Source organism: Chlamydotis macqueenii, chromosome 3, assembly GCF_036417535.1.
Source record: "Chlamydotis macqueenii isolate bChlMac1 chromosome 3, bChlMac1.mat, whole genome shotgun sequence".
Lineage (NCBI taxonomy): Eukaryota > Metazoa > Chordata > Aves > Otidiformes > Otididae > Chlamydotis > Chlamydotis macqueenii.
Genome location: NC_141558.1, coordinates 104,844,978 through 104,868,056, shown reverse-complemented (window position 1 = coordinate 104,868,056; position 23,079 = coordinate 104,844,978). Strand labels below are relative to the sequence as shown.

The 23,079-nt window shown below is 40.8% G+C and overlaps 1 protein-coding gene across 1 annotated transcript in view; it reads right to left on the bottom strand.

Moving 5' to 3' along the window:
* The window catches only part of UTRN (utrophin), a 356,589-nt gene that overhangs the window by 323,830 nt on the left and 9,680 nt on the right, over window positions 1-23,079 (bottom strand). Inside the window, exon 2 of the mRNA XM_086743718.1 lies at window positions 8,962-9,023. Coding sequence (XP_086599844.1) covers window positions 8,962-9,023 — 62 coding nt within the window. The remainder of the gene's footprint in view (window positions 1-8,961; window positions 9,024-23,079) is intronic.

The following is a 23,079-nucleotide window of genomic DNA, read 5'->3' as shown; positions in this document are numbered from 1 at the left end:
GGAGCAGCCTACATTGTGCTAAGCACTGTACAAATACGAAGCAGATAATGGGTCCTTTCTCAAAGATAAAAAAGGGTCCGGTTTGTACTACAAAGATAGCATAAAGGACAGACAGGGACACACCACGTACCAGGAGAACAGTGCCAGTTCAGGGTGTAAAACATTCAGATCCTCCTCACTGAGCACTTATCAGTTAACAGAAGGTAGTTTTTCTCGCTTGGCTTATGTTTGCTGTGACAGGGATAAAAAAAAAAAAAAAAAAAAACACAAACCACAACCTAGCAGAGACCTCTTTCCCTCAGCCTGCCCAAGAAGGCTTTGCCAACAGAGCTACACACAGAGTTGCTGTAGTAGAGACAAGGGCTTGTCAAGACAGATGAAAGAACTTAAAAGACTTAGAAAGAGGCCACATTGGTTCTCAAATGCTTTAAACCAGCACTGACAGCAGGAAAGGAGTCAATTAATTTAAACAGGCATCAGGGAAAGAGCAAGAAGGAAGAGGAAAGGGAAAGGAAAGTAGAGCAAGAGAGAGGAAAGCAAGAGAAATAAAAGCTGGAGTCAGCAGGCAATCTGGGGTCAGTCCTGCTTGTACTCTTACAAACTTTGCATGGTGACACATTCACAGGACTCACGCACAAGGATCAGAACCAATCCACCTTGTTCAGTTTATTCCAACAAACATTTTGGTGCTAGCCTTTGCACTAACATGAGGCAGAGGGGAGAAAAAGAACGAACTTCTGCTAGTTATCCATAGCAGAAAACACTTTTTCTGTTGATTCATCCCCCATGGGGCAGTAGCAGTGGTGCCTTCTGAACGATCTTTGAGCTGAAGAGCAGATGCTAGCCGCGTATCTGTGGCTAGACTGGTTACTACAGGCATCAGCTTTGCATGTTCCAGCAGGACACCAGCACCATTTGGGAAGGAAAGCCCACGCACAGCGATCTCGCAGCAGCCGCAGCTGCCCCCGCGTGCCCGCTGGCTGTCTTTCAGCCCCTCTACCTGATCAGGTTTAAGAGGATGACTCACACTTCCTCGTGTGCATCTAGGATTACTTGAGAAGAAGGGTCATCCAGGCCAGCCAATATGACTCTGCAGAAAGTATTCCTTCTCTTTGCCAGGAAGCGTTCCCAGGAAATAGAGGAAGATATAAACAAAATCCAGACCAGATTTTTTTAAAAGTCATCCAACGCTACTGACAGTAGAAAGATCAGCCATCAACATTTACAGTTTGTTCTACTGAAGCCACAGGCAGCTGCAAGGCAGCAGTCTTCCTTGAATACATTTTACAGGAGAACATTCTGAACTTTTCCTTTATTAGTAATGGGGAACTGTATCAAACTGAGCCAAGTTACAGGGAATTAAAGGGAATCACAAATTCTCAATAAGATAGAGCCTCCTTTTTTAATACAATATTTTTATATTATTTGTATTATTTATCATTTTATCACAACTAGTTAGCTTTTTGTATATTTTTCTTGAGCATGAGATTATATACAAAGTTAATCATTAACTGTAGAAAGAAATTTTAACACCTATCTAGTTGTTTAACTAGAAACGTGCAGTTTTCTTTTATGTCATCATAGTTACTTGCAGTAGAGAGCTTACATATTCTTTAAATCAGTAATTACTGAAGGTATGTTATTAAACCTTTTCCAATAAATGAATGCCCAAGATATTTGAGAGCAAGAGATCAGTCACCTCTATTTCGCACCCTCCTCAGTGACACCAATTCAGTCCTCCTAGTGACAGCATTCAAACCAGGATGAAAGGTCCTCTCCCTTTCACAGTAACGCACGCTGGCTGTCACCAGGGAAGGAATGCAGACTGTAAAAGCATACGTATGACCTTCACCAGCCACCAAGGGAATGCGGTAGACGAGTTCTGGCTGCTCAGAGCAGTGCTGGGAAAAGCCCTAGTTGCCACTTGGATCATCTGCCACTTCAGAAACACCAAAACACCCGGAAAGGGTATCGGAAGCAGTATCTTCCATCAGATTCTTCTGATCTTCCAGTGTCACTTGTATGAAGGTCAGAGTCGTCTTTTGTTAATTATGTTTAACCAACAGATGACTACTTTAATGTCTAATAAGATGCTCAGTAAATAGCTCAAAACAGTAATAGAGGTGCAAAGTCCCCTTCTCCCCTTTTTCTTGAGAAGGGGGAAAATATTGAACAGGTTGGGCACTTAAACTAGAACAGGAAGCATTCATAAAGTTCAAGTACATTCCTAGGGAACTCATGGTAATCACCTACTTAGTTTAAACTAGACTACAAACAACATAAGGAGTAAGAACTGCACTTTATCACGACCAATTACAGAGTAAGAAACATGCCAAGTGCTGCTACATCAGGAGGCCAGTACATGGGAACTCAATGTGGGAAACAATTCAGAAAACAAAAAGGTCATCGCAAAAAGTAAACAACCACATCAACAAATAATCTTGCCAATTTCTAATTTAAGACTATAGTCATTGTTTACAGAAGACTTTTTATTAAAACATGATACTTTTTTTTCCATTCTCCTTCCACTGACATCCAGGAGTTGTAGGACAGCATATGTAACTACTAGCTCTACTGTGACCGATGTATTTTAGTTGAGTACGCTCTACTCTATGCTGAATATGTCTGAGTAGTTGTGGCATCTCTACCAGACACAAGTAGCAAAACTATGAATTCAAGTATCAATTAAGAAATTAATAAAAAGTTACAATCACAGCAGGAAAACCACCTTACAGACCAAATTAAATATCACTACTGATGCTTAAAAAGAAAATAATTACAAGCAACTAAATAGCTATTTAAAACTCCAGACTAATAGGCAAAAAAAAAAAAAAGTAAGACTCATCACTGAGATACACTAGAAAGTTTGCTTCTACTAGGTGACGGACATGAGTTTAAGGAGCAGCAAAGCTGAAAAGTTAAAGCTACAGAAGACCTGAAATACTTAACTGACATGATGGAAGGAGGGAAAAACAGATAAAAGCAAATATTAGACATAGCAAGGTAGCAAAACAGACACAAGGCATCAGCAACTCTCTGTGCATCTTTTTTTTTCCTCCCCAGTGTATCTGTTAACACATTCACATAAGCTTACGTTATGATAATATGTTTAATGTAACAGTACTAATCCCAGCTTCCAATTAAGCCCTGTTATGTATAATTACCAGCAGTGGCAGTTGGGACCATACTTCTTATCACTGTCAGTTATTTCTCCTGTAGGACTGGAAGGTTATATTTTCCACCCTCCCCCCGCCCCCAACTTTTTTTTTTTAAAGCCAGCTAACTTCAGATTGTAACTTGGTTGCTTCAAAAAAAACAATTCCTGCTGACCAGGTTGACTACTGTTCTCATTAGCAACTAACAGGTAAAGGGACAGATTTGCTTCAGTGCCTTTACCAGGTTCAGCTGTAGTGCCTGAGAAGGTCACACAAACACAAATACACAAACACTGCAACAACTGGGATAACTGAGACCATGAATCAGAGTCAAACTCTAACCCAAAGCCCAGAGCATTAGCCAAAATCAGCAGTAATTACAGTCTGTGTTACTACACCAAGCATTGAAGTCCAGCAAGGGAAATGCTGCCTGCACCCTGTTCTTGGAGCAGAAAACAGCAGTAGTTGAGAAGAGGGCAAGAAAAATGGCAATTCTCATGCTGCAGCTAAATCTGGGAGAGACCGTGAACTGCTTCCTATTATTGTTTTTATGCTATAAATGAGTCATCTTTACCATCTATCATACCCATTAGAGAAGAAAAGTTTTATTTCCCTGCATCTTGTTCAATTCACATCTTGTCTGACAACTTCTCAGAAGGAGGGACTAAGTAATCCAGTTATAAAAAAAAAGTAAACTAAAAATTGTATTTTTGCAAGGCCAGTTCATACAAACACTAATTCTTTTCCATTCAGGTTGTTCCTCAGGTTAAGCCCAAATTTTTTAAATGCTTTGGCTATCTTTGAGTGAGGTTACATTTTACAGTTTAATTCAACAGTGGAAAACAGCAGAGCAATTAGACTGGATAATACCAGTGGTTAAGTATTTCCTTTTCCACATCACAAAAACTAAATGAGAAAAAGGACTACAGGCCATCTTCAGTGATGTCTCCTTGGACAGATAAAATTGCCTAATCAATCTTTCTGGTCTCTCTTCTTGCATGACTCATACATTCAACTCCGTAATTCTCCTTCCCCCCGCCCTTCTTACAGGCTTTGTAGCTCAGCCCTGGAGGACCAGTCTGCTCCCAAGCTGCACCTCAGCCTCTTCTTTGCTCTTTAACCCTAAACTGAAACCCATTTGGGAAGACTGCAAAGCAGGAGCAAGCTTAAGATGCAGTAAAAGTATGAGAGGTCTGGCTTTACCCCAGGAGCTTGGTTCTAGCTCCAAGCCCTGCCAGTGCTGCAGTTGCTGGCCAATGCAGATGTCAGGGCACCAACACAGGACATGGAGGATCAGGATCACAGAAATACACAACAAGAATGCTGCAAATGCTGAAACAAACAAAGAGACATACAGTCTTTCCTATATAAGAAGAATGAAATGGAGAGCTTGAATTGGAAAGAGATGGGAGTACATGACAAAAAGCGGAGGGAGGCATAGCTCTGAGGCACGCAAGGGTTTTGAATGTGGATCCCAGCATCTTGGAACAATGCCCTCAGCTGGCTCCTGTTCAACAGCCATCCATACCCACAACTTACGACCTGATGGGGGGAGGGAGGGAAATCCAGTGTCCTTTCCACCAGATCTCCAGGGGTTTATGTTCTTTTTGCAGAGCACAACTTTCCTAGCAATCAAGCGTTTCTGCCATCCCTGTGGGAAAACTTCACAAAAAGACACAATTCTTTGCAGAAAAAGGAAGAGTCTCCGTTAGCCCATGCTGGATCTGTGAACTACTTCTAGAGTGACAGCACTAAGCTCCGACAGGCTGTGACAAATCTGACTCCATGGCTCTAAATTAAGAGTTAGGGCATCATGTTTCTTGTGCTGACTCTCAGTCCTACCTGCCAAGTTCAGGAACAGCGGAAGAGGAGAGGAACCAACCTGAAAGCAAACTGTGGAAAATGGGAACATCAAAGCCAGCAAAGGAGATGCAACTCCTGCAAGGAGATAAAGAGAGAGCAAGGCTAGGACTGCTTAGACAAAGAGAGATGCAAAAATAGGACCAACCACACATGCATCAAATCCTGTAAGGGCTGGGAAGGTAAGGAGATGTGGAGTGGCAGAAGGGGAAAGAAAGGACAGATAGAGCAGGTCTGGAGCTTTAACAAGAAAAACTGGGTCTTGTTGGATAAGCAACTAAGTGACAAGGACAGAAGTGGGAATTAAACAAAGTGACCAAAACTCCAGATTTGCCAGGATTTGCTGGGCAGGCAAGCTTTCTGACACAAAAGTAAGTGTCACATAATAGTAAGTGAGGGAGTAGGAAAAAAAAAAAAAAAAAAATTAAAATAGGGTCATAAAGTAGGAGTAAAGAAAGTAAAGAAAACAGGGCAGAAAAAAACTGTACTTGCAGGGTCTAAAGTGGGACACAAGACTCCTGAATCCCTCAATATGCCTATCAAGTCTTCTGGAAACCTTCCAGAGTTGCGAGTGCAACTATCCAGCCACTATGCTATGGAATTATCAGCTGAAGTGTCTGTACGATGGATCTAAAAGCCCCAGGTCTGCTGATACACCATGCAAATAGATACAGATTGAAACGATCTAGAAGCCTGGAAAAGTCAAAACCAGAGCTGATTGCAAAAACTTTGTTCACTCCCCTTTTACCTGTGTGTAACAAATAGTGGATGGTTAATGGAATGGTAAGTTATCCTGTGGACCTGAATTCAAACTCTAGTTTTAGCCAAGAGTTCCCCTGCAACTTATGGGAATAATTTAAAGCACAATTTTACAGGTAATAACTAACTGTATGCCAGATTAAGAGACTTCCCTAGATCATTAAGCTGACACAGGCATCATCATCTTGAAGTCCCTTCTCTGTGCTGATCAAGCTCCATCTGAAAATCAACTACGTATTTCAGATGGTTTGCTTGAGTATACAGAAGAGATGAACCCTCTGAGCTCTGTCATAAGACTCAACAAGAACTCTGGTTTATATGAAGATACTACAGCAATGTCAAATCCTCTGGATAATTTAACCACAGTCTCAGATGGGGCACTCAAAATTAGTAGCTACTTCTGATATTTACCTTTATTTGCAGTGGCTGTAAACACAGAAGATAGTACTCTCGTGCTGCAGAAAGGTGTTCTGAAATTATATCTATTAATATTTGCAAGCTACTAAGTATTAATGAAAAAAATATAGAAAAGGATAAAGGAATAGAAAAAAGGAATATAAAGCACAGTTTTACAGTGTTTGATGAGCATACATTAACTATCCATACAACTAGATGCCTTAACTGGGGGGCTATACCACAGGAAATCAGCTAAATCTGACTCTTGAAATTAGACCAGACAGAGAAATGGAAAAACATACAATAAGGAAAAACATCACATGGCTTAATATAAAGTAATGGAAATGCTGTCTATCAATATTTATTTGAATGCAAACTTCCCTATTGATTAAAGCTTGGTAAAATAAACTGTTTATCTAAAAAAATTTCCCTTTAATTTTAAAATAATATCCTTACTACAGAACCACCATAGGCTTGTGAGTTGAAGCACATATGGCTCTGCTAAGGTAAAGATTTCTACAGTGAGCACTGAGGCTTGGCTGAGTACATTTACTGACCTTCAGACTAAATCTCCTTTAAATACGCTTGTGCCTTCATTGCAAAAAAAAAAAAAAACAGATGCAAATAAGATGCATTTTGTTCTAGCACAAGTTCAAATGAAGAGCACAAACACAAGTTACCATATTGTGAACTAGAGCAAGAACTTACATCTCACTCAGTAGGTGCCCAAAGCAGATACGGGTACCTCACAGCACACTTCAGTACATTATGCAATTGCCATTTTAGGATTTTTGTATGCCAAACTAGTTTACTGAGGCTCAGCTGCTTACTTTCTCTTTATGTGTTTAAATGAAGGGCAACTACAACATAATTAACGTGGAAGGACAAGTACAATTCTTGGAGTCAACTTTGCAATTCCATACAAAATTCTCCAGTTACCATTTTGTAATCTGCCATGTAAGTCAGATTACATTTACTCAGCCTCTAAAAACCTCTCTATCCCACTAAGCAGCTGAATCAATCTAGTTCACAGAAAAGGAATTTTAAACAATCCAAATGACTTGGTAAATGTAAAAACTTCAATGAGACTGAAATCAGACTCTTTACATTTTCAAGGCAGAGTTGAAACTAGGCTTTGTTACACAAGGTGATTTCTACTTAACACCAGCAATTTCCTTGCAATCTGAACATGTCAGTCTTCATAAAGCTGCATCGTGTCATGGCAAAGTAGCCACGATCATGAATTGCATGTGCAGCAGTTGGGAGTATGTCCTTTTATACAAGTCTCTTATCATTAGCATGGCTCTCACAGCTTCAGGTGGTTTAATGGGCCGTGAAGTTACAGAGTTAGTTCAAATCCAACAAGTATCTGACCATAACAAAAGGAAAAGCCACTTCATAAAATATATCCATGGGTGTACAAGTATAAAGACTGAAAACAATGTTATCTATTTCAATACAGTGTTCATAACATGTACAAACCAGTCACACAGCACATTCTCAGTATCACTGTCATTTCTGTGGTTATGCCAGAGTAAGTCTCTACAAACAGGCCTTCCCTCCTTGCCATGTTTTTCACTCCCTATGTGATCCTGCCCTGCCTAACCCTCCTCCTGCGAGACCATCCTTCCTCGCAGCGGCGGTCAAAAGCAGAGCGTGGAGCAGCCAGTTATGCACACACACTCCTCCCCTGAAGAGCAAACTAGCCAAGTATGTAGTGGATGAAGAGTGCCGGATATCAGCTTTCAGCCAAAACAAACCTAAGCCAAAGTGAATCAACCAAGGCCACAAGCCTCGCATTGCCCAGTGTCTTGTTGCACAGGAAGGGAAGGAAGGCAAAGAACTTCGGAAGGGCAGCGCTCCAGAGGCAGCCATTCATTGCTATAGCACTGCTTTGCTTTATTTAAAAAAGAAACTCCACACACATATTCTTTCTTCTGTATTCATACCTTCTTTCAGGATTTCACATGCGTGCTCCTTTTCACCAACAAGGTGCAAACTAGTAGTTATCCCACTTGCAGCACCATACTTGGCAGAAAAAAAAAACCCATCAGTTTTCTCTGATAATAGCCCAGGTTCCTTCACACATTCAAAATACAAACTAGAGAAACTTCCCACACGGTCACCGTACTCCTGGGCCAAGTAATGTTTTTCACTATCAGCCGAACAGCATAAAAAGCAGGCTTTAAATAGCGTCCCAAAGCAACCACCACTTCCTTTCTCATTCCTAAGCAAGATCCTCAGTAAGTTTCAAGCCAGTAAAGAGAATTAAAACAAGAAATATACAGCATAAAAACAAAGGAAAATTCAAAATGAGCAAGCAATTATACAAAACTTCACAGTCAAAACTCAAGTAGCAACACCAGGTGGCTTCAACTGGGGGTTTGCAGAGTATTTTGGACGAGTAAAGCTGACACAGCAGCACTGAGAGCAAACACAGTGACCAGGGTTCAAAATCTGCTCAATGCACTCAGAAAACTGCATGCAGAAATAAACTGCACAAAGTAAGAGGACTAACACACAAACACACATCATCATGCAAATAACTATTTTAATATATTAACAAATAGAATCTTTTATTATTTCTTAAACAAGACATGTTTATCAAAACGTTTATGTGCACAGGGAAACAGAGAGGAAACAAACATCACAGTATTTTATCTGTTTTCATTACACATTGACATATTTTACTAGGAGTATTCCACAAGAGTAAGAGCAACATATATTTAACCAATATTGTTCTAAACAGTGAATCAAACGAAATAAAGAAGCACTTTCAACCCAACATTACCTTGGAAAACCGAGCATTTATCCATTTTGTAAAGGTCTTTTTCTGTACATCATTGTGTTCATCTGAAGAGAGAAAGTAAGAAGAAAACAATGAGTGAAAATGCATTTTTCTTAATCCTAGATTGCTCAAAACAGGCCATATTAAACACTATCCTGACTCAGTGGGCAATTTTTTTGTCTAATCTGTTAATAAAGCTGTTCAAACCCCTACAAAACTTTGGTACTCGCAGAGCCACAGAAATGTTTCAATTTTGCTAGCCACCTCAACATCTCCTTTGCATTAGAATCAGTCTCTCAGCACTTCCCGGGCAGGATAATGATGCATTAAATTCACAGGCTTCCCAGCTGGTGAAGAGCAACCTATGAAACCATGGGCTTTTAATCAGACTTTGTCAACACTCTTTTGCCCAGATGCATGACTTCAAAAGCTGCTGGAGGTCCTTTTTCAAGCTTCTGATGCAGAAAATAGCCTCCTTTAGCACACAGCCCAGCAACTGCTGCTAGCAAAGCTGCTCAGACAACCCTTGAAGAACTTGCACCCTTACCCACCCTCAGCCTGGTTTCACATCTGGGTTAGGAACTGCATTAGTGATCAGTTGCAGTCCAGTTCAGCGAGCATGTAGGAAGAGCTCAACAGCCAGGCAGGCATCTACCAGTGTGGCTTGGAAGTACCACCATCTACAGCCTAGGAGACAGCTGAAAGGACCCAGCAGGACAAGGAGGAAGGACAGGAGAGCATCTACAGCCCAAAGCAGAGTGAGGAGCAGTGGCCTCCAGATGCACAGAAGGAAGATTGCTTCCCAGGTTGTTGAAGGAAGCCATTTGGGAGTCATCTACAATTTTATAGAGTGTCCCACTAAACCAGGCTGAGTCACCTCCAGCACAGCTCTGCCCATATCACAGGACGCCTCTTGGGTAAAATGCACTGAGCAGTAGTAAGGACAAGACCATGTCTCATCACCTGCACTTAAATGACACTGAGTTACCTGCTGACAATAGACTAGGCAAAGGAAGTTGTCCCGCCATGGATTTTCAGGCCTGCTTGCTGTGGCCAAGAAGAAAAGATATGCATACAGCTTGTAAAAGGCTTTAACCTCCAAATCCATGCAGCAGACCACAGCCACGGTAGGCAGTGCCTTCCACTGGGCAAACTCAGTTTGTCAGCTGCAGCCTGGATCATAACCACCAAAAGGCCTTCAGGACTCCAACGCGCTTTTTGACAGACCAGCCTGGAGATGTATTTCAGGCACCCACAGCAGACTGCTGCCCTGGATGCTCTCTTGCAAAACCTCCTGGTGCCAGCTGCTACCAATTTTTCCAAGCCCCTTACCACAGCAAAGCATACCACCATGGTATTCAGACCATCTGTCCCTGCACTGGGATGAAGCCATGAAGAAAAGTGGATTGAAATTCAGATGTTCCATTTAATGAAATCATGAAAACGGGAAAAAAAAAAATATATATACACAATCTGAAGGTAAATCAGATCATGATTAAAAGATCCTATGCCTCAGACAGCAACAACTGAGACTGTTGTACATTAAGTTCTGCCTACAAAACCCAGATGTTAATTAAAAAGAAAGTCACAGAACACTAACAGAAAATCCCTTCGGTAGATGACCTCAAAATTTCCTCTTTCTTGCCCAACATGCATCTGAAAGTGTTGCCATTCATGTCTAATACCTAGCCACGGATCTGATACACACGGGCTACTGGGGCAGTGAAACAAGTGACCAGGTGTTTTTTACATAACAGAATCGAACAAGGAGCAGCAGCTAAGGCTCAGTCCAAAGAAGAGGTGTCATTAGTAAGACACCAATGAGATTGTCACAACAGTTGAAAAACTTAAGCTTTATGAAAACATTCATGTTAATGTAAAATAAAACCTCAGTTCTTTTAGGCTATGGCTGAAAAACCCGCTTTCAACACACCAAAGAGTGCACATCTGCTGCAATGTGGCAGCCAGCAGCCGCCCTTTCACCGTTCTGTGCTTCTCCTCTTTGCCATCTAAAGCTGATCCAACACAGCCTACTCATCAGATGCACCTTGAGCTCAACCAGAAATCAAAGATAGCTCAATGCAGAAAAAGATTTTTTTCTGAAAGAGCTTCAAGATACCTACAGTGCGTGCACAGCAGGCCATGCTTAAAACAGCTCTTTGAAATTCAAGGTGTTATTCTGCAGGAATATAATTACCTAAAAGATCTCATTAACCCCACTCCCTTCCCTCAGTGAAAGATAGCTCCTTGCCAAAGACAGATAGGATCTACCAGCAGGATACTCTGTGCCAAGTACCCATCTCACAGGAGGCTGACAGGGTCAAGACTTAAACTCCAAATACACTGAATATATTTAATCCATTTTTTCCCCTCCAAGTCTGTTTTTTGGGGGTTTTTTGTTTTGGTTTGGTTTTTGGTTTGTTTTTGTTTTTGTTTTTTTTTTTTAAGGAAACAGGACGAGACTAGATTATTAACTGCCACTGTTGGACCAAAAAGCTAGCTTTGTGCAAAACTCGGTCCCAGATTCTGTCCAACTCTTGATAATGTTTTTTTTTTACATTAATTTTACATTAATTGCAAATACTATTTGTACTGAATGTATTAGGATTTAAACACCCTTCTCTAAGTATTATTCAGTAACTTCCATTCCTTTTCTTCCAACATCCCAAAGTACACACCTATGTACCAGGATGCTTTCCTAAGGCTCAGTCTTGCCTTTTTCCTTCCTTAAGCTTCTGTGAGAATCAAGAGTAACTCCCAAAAGTTCAAGGTCTCCCATTCTTTTAGCATGCTTACTCCTTAAGATGATAAAGGCAAAACACAAACAGAGGCCAAAGATAGTTGTATAAATTGTGAAAAAGGATAACAGTTATGAAAAGGGTCATGGATTTATAAATCCTATGCGCTAGGAGCTCTACACACCCCACTTCAATGGTGAAAGAAATAATATTAATGTATATACCCCTCCTAGTTCTTCATTCTGAGCATCCTTTCTATTTTAGTTAAGCAAGGAACCAGAACCCCCACAACCCCCATCTTCTCAAAACATCCTGCTCAGTTACAAAACCCATAGATGACACTTGCCCAGCCACACTTTCTTTTCATGTTTGCTTTATAAAAGCCTCTGAAACTAGGATTTTTGTAATTGACCATTATAGCTAGGGGTTTCAGCTATAAATCTCCAGAAAGAAGTTTATAACTGAAATGCTGGTGCTTTGTTAACAACAGTTACAAGTTATTTTATCCCTCAAATTAATTTTCTTTAGATTTCTACAAGTCTGTAAAGCTAACCCCTGGAGGCTGTCATTATGATTTGGATAACAAATTAGCCACATCCCGTCAAAGAAACAATATTACCATTCAGCAAAGCACGCGGTACTCCAGCCAGTCAACTTCTCACACCAGACATTAAAAATGTCAGCAACTCACAGCCCAGCGAGAAACAAATTCACCAAGCCGCTAAAACATTTGTGTTTCCTTTCACACTGCCACAGCCTGACAACAAAAGCCAAGGACTGACTGGGGGCCAAATTCTGCTTCATCACCTACCGACTGTTTCCGCTGGGCAACGCGGCTCTGCCGGCCCTCCAGTCACTGAATGGACTTGTAATGGCCAACGTCAGAACAGTTTGTTCCTTTAAGAGGAAATAAAAAGAAACCTAAACACACACACACACACAGAGAATTAAACTCTTGTGATGACAACAGAGAGAAGAAAAGCCTCCTATCCTGGATGCTTGTTTGCTGAAGCCGGCTTCTGTTATACAACATGATGGATGCCCGCACAACTGGAGTACGCTCAAAACAACCGGCTCTTGTGATTGGATGCCAGCCTGCGCCTGGGCATTCAGTCGCCCCCAGCAGCCGCTTTTACAGCCGCACGTACCTCCTCCACCTCAGCACTGTCCCCTAATTGTATTGGGGTACTTTGAAACAGCAGCTCAAGTCCAATCTATTACCTTGTGAATATCATGTTCAGGAGCGGAAAGGAATCTAAATGATCTAAAAATAGAGGTAATAACAAAAGCCTCACTGGATTGCAGTTTGCCCTTTATTCAACCTCTGCTTTGTAGGGAGAGCCAGCCTTCTTATTTCCCCAAAACGCATTACATGCTTACATGACAGAGCAGTGTTATGTAGTCTTTGAAAGACAAAAGTTATCACACCCAAACCAGCTGGCAGAGCAGCACTACAATCAAAGTGCCCTGGAGAAGCGTTCAGTCTAGACTGGCAAACAAAGCGCAGAAATTGCCCAACTATTCCAGCACAAGTTACCAAGGGTCATCTCACATTTTAAAAACTTAAATCTGCCTTCCCCACCTCATTATTGAAGTTCTCATTTAAGTTCTCAGCAAAGGAATTTAGAAATAAAAGAAGGAATTAGCCTGTGGGTTCCAATTAAGACACTTGGAATGTAACAAAGTCAGAAACATCCCTTTGCCTAAGCCTTTAGGCAAGCAAGAGTATTTATCACAGATACCGCCCCACCCAGGACTAGCGAGCGTCTGAAACCCTGACAACTTTGACAGAAACATGATGGGAAATAGTTTTGTCTTCTTGGGTCCAGGATTTTCCAGTAAGAAAAGACATTTCAAAAGCAACTATCTTTTTGTCAAACTCACTCAGACTAATTCACGTATAAAAAGACACAAAATAAGCATCTAAAATTTGAGGATGGAAACCAGAGTGTTTTTTATCCCCGCTAGCAAGAGGCAAAAAGCCAAGCAAGCCACAAAGCACCAGAGTTTGTGACCTCCGAGCGCACAGAAGAACTTCTGATGCTCATCAGGGCTACTGGGCCCTGACTTCATTAACACAGAATAATCTTTATCAGCTCTGAGGTTTTGGATTGGGCTTTTTTGGAGGGAGGGTGTTTGGTTTTATTAAAGAAATAGAAAGCAAAAATTAAGATTGTTCTGCAGATCCTCCCTTCTCTTGCAACACCATGGTAGAATAAATGGCTTCAGCAACAAGTAAATCGCTTGTAAGCTTCCACCTTTGCACTGCAATTTTAATTTCTGCAATCAGTGGTGAGCACAAAGATTTCCTTCATTCCTTCTCCTTCCCTCTCCATGAAACTTCAGCAGTTGGGTAAAACCACAGTTATATTAATAGTGCCTCTAACCAAAAAAAAAAAAAAAAAAAAAAAAAAAGTACTGCCTATAGCATTCGCCACACAAAATGCAGTTGCAGAAATTGTAAATTCTCTGTATAGACCAAACTATTAAAAAAAAAAAAAAAACAAAAAAAAAAACAAAAAAACCCCACAAAACTAAGCAGCAGCTCACTCCATGGTGTTTCCAAACAGCAGATACCATCAAAAACAAGACACCACAAACAAGTAGTGCGGACCACCTCCCAGTTTGTACTGAAGTGTGCTGTGAGCCTAAGGTAAATTGTATTTACTTCACAATAAAAAAATTCCCCAGCAACTGATAACTTCGAAGAAGGCATCCTCACAGCTGAACCAATGCTAAAATAGCTGGTTCCAGACTTCCAAGCAAAAGCAATCTAACATGCCACACTGTCGGTCTCCGTGCATTGGAATGATGCTTAAAAAGAAGCCAGAGAGAACAGCAGGCTCTCGGGAGACAGAAATAATGCTGTGGCACGACACACTGCGCCTGAAGACCCACGCTGGTCAGCCAGCAACCCTGCTATTTTCACTGGACAACAATGCAAAACCAAGAACTGGAGACAAAGTGTCCCGACACCCACACGGGGCTGCTCTGGAGGGTTGCCAGGGCCCAGCAAAGCCCACGTTTCACTCCAATACCCTGCAAAGGCTCCCTAACCTTCGGTCTCATCAGGCAGCATCAGCTCCCAGCCCCAGGAAGCCTTTGCGTGCCATACAAATACATTTGGGCACATATTTCACAAACTGAAAGGTTTGAGACTGGAAAAGTTTCTGCCAAAATCTTTGGTTAGAGCAAAGGGTTTCAGTTATCAGCAAGTGCACTGTGGGGAAAAAAAAAAATTCAAATAACTGAAATAAAGGTATCACAAATATGATGATAGAGAGCGGATTGGATTACATGCACCCCGTAGATATCGAAGGAGAAGCTTCACCCACAGGGAGAGGAAGTTGCCCTCGCCATCTCCCTGAGCTCCCAACCAACACGATAGGCACGTGGAAAGAGAAGAGAAAGGTGGATAATTCGTGCCCAAAATCTGGTGATTAAGATGTTCGTCAGTAAGTAAACAGGAGGGCACTTACAAAAGAGACAGAGTAACTTTATACACAAAAATAAAAGGTAGGAATCACAAACCAGATGTGCTACAGCTCATTTTGTTATGAACATAGTTTAGGTCTTTGCATTTCTGAGTGGTTACAAATAAAACAGAATTGCTTTCCACAAGTTGGTGTTAGCCATCTGCTCTTTTTTTCCCTGCCCAAATTAGAACTCTTATTAGGCTCACTTGCATTCATGGAGGTGATTCACGGGATATAAGGTCAGAGGGATCATTGTGATCATCTAGCATAATCTCCTGCATAACAGATCCCTACAAAAAGCCCATCTGCATGCCAGCAGGAAGCAGACACACAACAGATGCCAGAGACCCCGTGCAGGCACAAGTAAGCTGTATTGTTCGGGTAGAGAAGGAAGCCAAGCCGTAAACTGTATATATGCAAGTATCTCTCTCGGCTAGTTATGGCAGCGTTTCAAATCAGGCAGACATCACAAACAACATTGTTTGAACATCTTCAGGAAACCACGTCCATGGGACAAAAGATGTAACATTGTTTTCCACATATGATTATGTCATATTCTGTGGCAAACTTCCTTTAAAAAAAAAAAAAAAAAAAAAAAAAAAAAGTCTCACACACGAGTAAACTTTTTCAAAAGTTTTTATAATTGTCTGGAAAAGCAGACCCAATGTGGCAGAAGGAAACACAGTAACATCCCAGAGAACTTTTCACAGGTACTGTTAGAGATGCAACATATTCCATGTGCTGCTCTGGCCAGAGCTCCAATTTTGTGTCAGACTGAGAAGGCTGACTTGTTATAAGCAATAAGGACACATGGCCATATTTCAGATAATTAAAAACCACCAGATTGGAGAGATTATTTTGTCCTCTGTGACAGGCAGGTAAAGACAGTAGCACTCTGTGAAGTTCTTATTCACAACACTGCAACTTCTGTTCCCTCAAATCCAGAGTTTCTTATCCCAACTCTGTTCAGCCAGAGATTTTCCTATCTTCCTTTTCCAAAAACCCAAAGGCTGTAATCCCAAATCCTCCTCATCCCCTACTCTTTCTTTTCACTCCCAAATATTAAAACCTTTCCTGATCCATCCCTTCAGAGCTCCACATTTTTTTCCTAGGCTCCTCCATCCACCTCTCCCCATGGCGGTGGGGAAGGAGATTTGGCACCCTTCCTTTAGGTATTTATAAACTTTGGTGGCATCCTCCTGATCCTGATCCTTTTCTTCTCCAGGCTGACCAGTCCCAGCTCTCTCAGCCTTTCCTCATAGGAGAGATGCTCCAGTTCCTTCATCATCGCAGTGGCCCTACACTGGCCTCACTCCAGAATGTTCACGTGTCTCTTATATGGGAGAGGCCAGAACTGGATCAAGTACTCCAGGTGTGGCCTCATCAGAGCTGAGTAGAGGGGAGCACATCCGAGAACATGCAGCATGCTCATGGCAAAGAAAAGGAATGGAAGAGAAAGGAGGGAAGCTCCTGTTTCACAAACTTGCCAGTATGTAAAGCTGATCAAGTCATTTGCTGCAAAGCTGCTCACTGACACAATTTCACTTAACACACTATGTACTGGAAAGCCTCTACACTCTTCTGTGGCCAATTTATAACCACAGACTAACACATTTCAGTTCTTCACAAACAAGACTGACATCAAGTCATGTTACTCTTATGAACTCCTGGGCAGTCAATGCTTGGAAGAGAGAAGCAGGGGGGAAGCAAACCCCAAATACAAAGTATTCCTTAACTCAAGCTGCTGCATACTGACATCAGCACCAAAGTCCAGCCCAGTCTTTACAAAAATCAAATAGGCAAATAAGGTTTTAAAAAGCATAAATTGTTTATTTTGTTTCCATACAGGCGAAGTCTGAGCTTCATTAGCTATTTCATTATTTTGTCAAGGATGAGAGTCATGTTGATGCCTGTAAATTATTTACCTCAGTCTATTAACCTTTGTAATTATTAAGATGAAATCTGAAGTGCAGAAGGTTTAAAGAAAGCCCCTAAAATTCACTTGGTGCTCTAAACATAAAGGAAAAGGAAGCAAAACGAATGAATAGGATGACCAAAGAATTTAAATCCAAAATATCTGTTAGTGCAAACCATATTAAATACTCTAATTTTTATCCCTAAAATATCACAGCAAGTCCACTATAGAAACAACCACCATAAGTTAACCTGCTCTTTGTTTCACATGACCTACCCAAAGTATGTTAAGTGTGTTGTACTGTCACTCATCCCTAGCAAGGAAGATTAAGCAAAAGGCAAGTCCATTTCTTGAGATAAATTGAATATTTCATTTCCCAGCCACATTCCTTTGCTGGGCAAGGAAAAGAAATATTGCACCACTGGGGAAGGGGGAACCTTTGTGCAGAAAAACGTGATGCTAAGCAAAGCTTTAAGCACTCTGTCTATGAAGAAACTACTATTCTTTCTCTAAAGGCAAGAAAAATGCAGTCATAAAGATGTCTTATTTAATTTTTGTATTTAGTGAGACACCTTAATGAGGAAAGAATAAAAGAGAAATTGGAGTAAAGTACCATGAATAGTACCTTCTTATGGCTTCTGGCAAACACAGGAATTTTCTTTTGTCATTTGATCAGAACAGCAGTAGGTCGAGGCACTGCTAGTCCTATATCCTAATTAAACTCACTTTTCCTTCCCTGGCTTAGTCATTAATTAGGCCCTAAAGCTGAACCTCCTCTCTGATTAACTGCTCTGGAAGTACATAAATTCTGTTTGACAATTGCAGGATAAATGTCTGGAATGCATTAAAATAGGTATTTATGCAATCAAACAAGCCACTGATGACCAATCTTGTGAGCCCACAGAAGACTTCCCACTTCAGTACAGAAAGCTCCTTCAGGACATACCACTCCAAACAGTGTGACCAAAACTGGAGAAAACACAGGAACAGACCAGTCAAAAGGAGAGTAACCAAAGTTCAAAGCCCGTCAAGACTTTGGAAGAACCTGAGCCAAAGGAATTCACCACCCAACTGTTCAGGCAATGGATTACATATACACATCTCAATCCTCACCCTTTTATTATTTAATTATCAACTTTTAGGAGGACTGTGATGAAACCTGTGCAAATGTGGGGTTTGAGTACTGCCACTCTAACACATCAAATGGTTTTGGGAGGGCATGTGAAATTCAGAACAGACACGTCACCTTTACCTTCCTAGAAACTGGCTGTACAAAAAGAAAGATCACCTAAAGAAAGCAGATAATTACAAGTCAGGCTATTACTGGTGTCTCCGACAGCAACTCCAGTACATCAGTCATACTCACGGGTGTAATCCTGTCCTGGGGGCATTTTCTGAAACGGCTCTTACACTCCTTCCTAGTGCTGAGGATTCAGGCATCAGGATGGCTCAGGATACACAGCTCTTACCCAGCAGGCAGCTCAAGACCTTACAGTTCCCCCGACTTTCTGTTTCACTGAAGGTCAATCGCCCTGCAGCAGAGCAGGTGGTGTCTATGCCTCAGTGAGGTCTGAATATTGCTAGCTTGAGTACCAAATTAACAACGGTAACCACCAGTGAAAGTAAGACAAATGAGGGCACTAGCATAAATGGACTAAAAAAGCAAAGACAAGCTTATTGAATTTAAAGTCCACAAAAAGATGGATATAATTTATGGCTGAAGAAATCCCTGAACTGCAGAGCACTCGACACTAAGGTATACTAGAGGAAGCACCACTGAAGATGTGCTTATGGAAGAAGTACAAGCACATGGTGTCTAGCTGTGGACACCACTACAGGTACATGCCAGGCTAAACCCAGCACAGCCCTCCTCACAGTAACCCACTCCCCTGAGCAATCACTGCTAAATCCAACAGAAACTGTGAATCCAAGCACCCAGGTTGAAGAGATGTAAGTAGCGTAAACCAGTTCATCAGACCAATTTCAATGTTGAAACAGCCAATACAGAAGATTATTAATAGATTAGTTCGGTAACAGCGTTCAAGATCTTTTGAAACCAGACCTGCAATGCAACTTTGACTTGACTAGACAGCAATGTTTTAAACACAAGTGCTTAGGAATTTCCTCCCCATACAGAAGGCCTTTTTATCTTTGAATGGCCTCTAAAATGAAAACTAGCTTGCAACACAGGAAGAAAGTATCTGGTTTAGTCTGAAAAAAAGCTCTTACCACCAATGGGTGTAAGTCAGCATCTAAACACAGCCATGCACTATTGAGTTTTGCTGGTACAACTATGTTGGCTTGCTATACAAAAAACACACATGGACATCACTAACAACAAAAGCTCCTCTTGCACAGCCAAAGCTGTGTCAAAGAAAAAACCAGTCAAAGCGTTTGCTGGTTTAATTCACTAATTTTCAGTAAGAGTACAACTATGTGGCAGATCAACTCTCTCTGACAGTAAGAAAGGGAAGTTACATAGCAGAGCAAAGCAAAATACAAAGTACAACCTCTGTAGCAGACAAAAGCATTTGACGCAATACAAAATGATCATTTCCTCAATTCAAAGGTTTATCTTGAGACTCAGAGCATTTGATCTGATATATTTTCATCAATAAAAGTACTTACGCCTTTCCAGTGTCACACTGGATTAAAAGTAAGATCAGCACTTAACCCTCACCCCAGAAAGTCAGGCCAGTATCACCATTGCTGGGTCACATAATGCAAGGGTGAATTTCCTTCCAAGGCTTGCACATCCACACCCTCACTCGACCCCAGAGAGAAAAAATTATTCACAAGTAGCATCAAATAATGTTTCTTACTATAAGCAATTAGTACTGAGTCAGTATTTCCCAAATCTCCCAAAATAAATACATGAGATCAGCACAGCTAGAACAAAAGCTGTGCTTAAAGGCAAGGTTCAGTATGACATCCCAGTCTGAGGCTGGCTGTTAGCACATCCCCAGCTCTCCCAGGAGCCAGCCACACATCAGTTTCTTCAGCCTTGCCCATGTAAATGCTCCCAAGTACCAGCCAGCAATGGTGAAGCAAAGCCCAATTGCTCCAACACATTTGGGCAGGTTGCGAAGGGTCTTGATTAATGTGTAATTGCTCAGAGGTGAAGGGTCAAATAAAGGAGAGAAAGGACACGGGGATAAGGCAGGAATGCAATCCTAGAAACGTGCAAAAAGACTGGCTCTTTATCAAAGAAAAACAAAACACTTTTATGTGGTTCCCCAATGGGATTAAGAGAAACTTGCTTTCCATTTAACATGTATTCGCACCTTGCAGAGTGAGAAAGCGACTATAACAAATTAACTTGATAGACATTTACAAGAATTTCAAATTTCAAAGTCCACAAAAAATGATGCAGTTAACTTACAGTAAACTACAAAGCTCAGAAGTAAAAAAACAAAACAAAAACAAAGAAAAAAAAAAAGCACAAACAAAAAAAAAACCAACACAACAAAAAAAACCCACACACCAAAAAACCCAGCAACACATTTCACCCTCCTCTGGTTATGCAAATAGAAGTTACACCCTAACAGAGGTAATAAAAGGAAGATTATTCTTTCTGAAACATTAAAATAACATTACTATCGCAGAAAGAACAAGTGGTACGAGCAGGGTGAAATGCAACTACAAAACAGAAGTCACAAGTAATCTCCTAGGGACACTGCAGTCCTCACATGACTTGCCTTTGAATCTTCAGTGTAGTATACTACAAATTAGGTGTGGGGAGAAAGCAGAGAAGGCACCTAAAAATGACTTTTAACTCAATTTTATATCATTTTCTACAAATGTAAAAGCAGGAAAAGTTTAGTTCCAACATTCTTCATTCTTAACTATCACAAGCAACTTCAGTACTTCTGTCAGTCTTACCTGCATCACACAAGGCAAAACTAAGAGCAATCGATAAAATTTGCTAGAAGCTGTGACATTTAACTTTTTATTTTGCAGATATACTGAGTTAGTGCCTGATCAATTCCAAGAGCATCAAATGTTGTCATCTTGTTTTTATAAAAATAAAGATGACTGATAGCAGCTCTGAACATTCTCCAGATGGTCTTATTGTAGAAAGAGGTCAGAGAACCTTGACCAAATATATATCAGCCCTGAATCAGCCTTTCACCAAGGTTTCTCCCTCCACCTAAACTCAGAAGGGCGGCACAATGAATCTGGAATACTCTGCCACTTCTTCAGTTCATTGGCAGGCATTTTTTCTTAATCCTACTCAAGTTCACAGCAATGTGAATTCGCAGCGATATACAGACATACACATTGGGAAAAATCAGGTGAATTAAACTGGCTGGGGACAGACAGTAGTTTTGCCTTCAAAGACAAGCAGAGAGGAGGATATGGCATATGAGATGTTCAAAAAGTCAGCTAGTTTCTGGCTGCTTCGTAACTGCCAAATACTTATAACGCTTAACGTTATCATGCCTGCAGTTTAGTCAGATTGCATTTCCCACCTACATAGATCTTCAAGTTGTTCCACTTTAAACCATTGTAATATGACAACAATTGAAAATCTTGAATGGCTCAATATTAAACAGCTATTCCAAGATTTTTCTTCAGTTGTTTATTACTTTGGACAAGAATTGCAAAAACTAAATCACAAAACCACTTAGATTTTTAAGAAACACCACAAACATATTTTCATTGAAATACAATGACATAAGAAGTTTAATTCCCATATGAACTAGATGTTAAAATCAGGTTGCCCAGAGTGGTAGTAGATGGCACATCCTTGGAAACATTCAAGGCCAGGCTGGATGAGGCTCTGAGCAACCTGATCTGGTTGGAGATGTCCCTGCTCCTTGCAGGGGGGTTGGACTAGATGACCTCTACAGGTCCCTTCCAACCCTAACTGTTCTATGATTTTATGATTCATATCTAAAAATGTCTAATTTATTTTGATGTCTCCTACCACTTATATTTTCCACACTACTGCTATATTAAGGCTACTCTTTAAAGTTAGAATATTGTGTTAACCAGAACACACAAGCAAAGCAGCAGTACAGAACAGGTAATAAAATTTATCAAGCTGCAAAGGAGCAAGGAAATAGGAAACAGTAGTAACGATGCACGGAAGAGTATATGCACTCATAACACACTGCTGTCTGAAGCATCCCAGAGCAAGCTGCAATACACTGTTCATATTTCAGATTGTCCACTGCTGACGCATATGACCACGGAGAAGTAGGATCATTTACAAAACTCAAGTATTCATGAAGTCTACCACATCAAAGTCACAAGGAAAGAATTCCTGCAACCGCACACACGTCTCAGCTGGCATAGCAGGACCAAACACATTTTGAATATCAGTCACCTATGTACCTGCTACTTGCTCAAACAGCACAAGAAACATTCTCACTGTCCAATAGGTTTGGAAGTGAAAATTCATGTTTGAAGGGTAACTCAAGGGGCTAGAAGCTACAGTATCCCCTTTCTTATACAGTTATTCTACTAAATATTGCTGTCATCCCTCAAAGTTACACAGTCCAGCTAACAAGGGCTCTAGAAGTGCTAAAAAGGCAGCATGGACCAGAATAATGGCTTTATCCTGCAGCATCTTTTCAGTCCAATGATGAACTGGCACAACTGTCTTCACAAGAAGATTTTTGATGAGTTCTGTTTATTCAGAAACAGAATCTCTGGATTTTGTAGATGGCAAGTGAAAACTGAGCGAGAGGAGAGTGTGAAGGAAGAATCATCAGTGTCAGAAAGAGGACTTCTTAGAAAGCTAAAAAAAGGAATATACATGAATATATTTTCTCTCAAAAGAATTAGTGTGACTAAGAGCTGACTTAGCAAACTATTATGCTAGTTTGAATTTTGGTGCATTTAAGTACAACCCTGTACATGCAAGAGGCTTGTCTCCAGTCTTGCAGAGATGAAAAAAAAAAAAAATAACAACTTGCCAAAAACTAAAACAAATAACCTCAGAAGCTTTAGTCTTGTCTATAATCAGAGTCACATTCTTCCACTC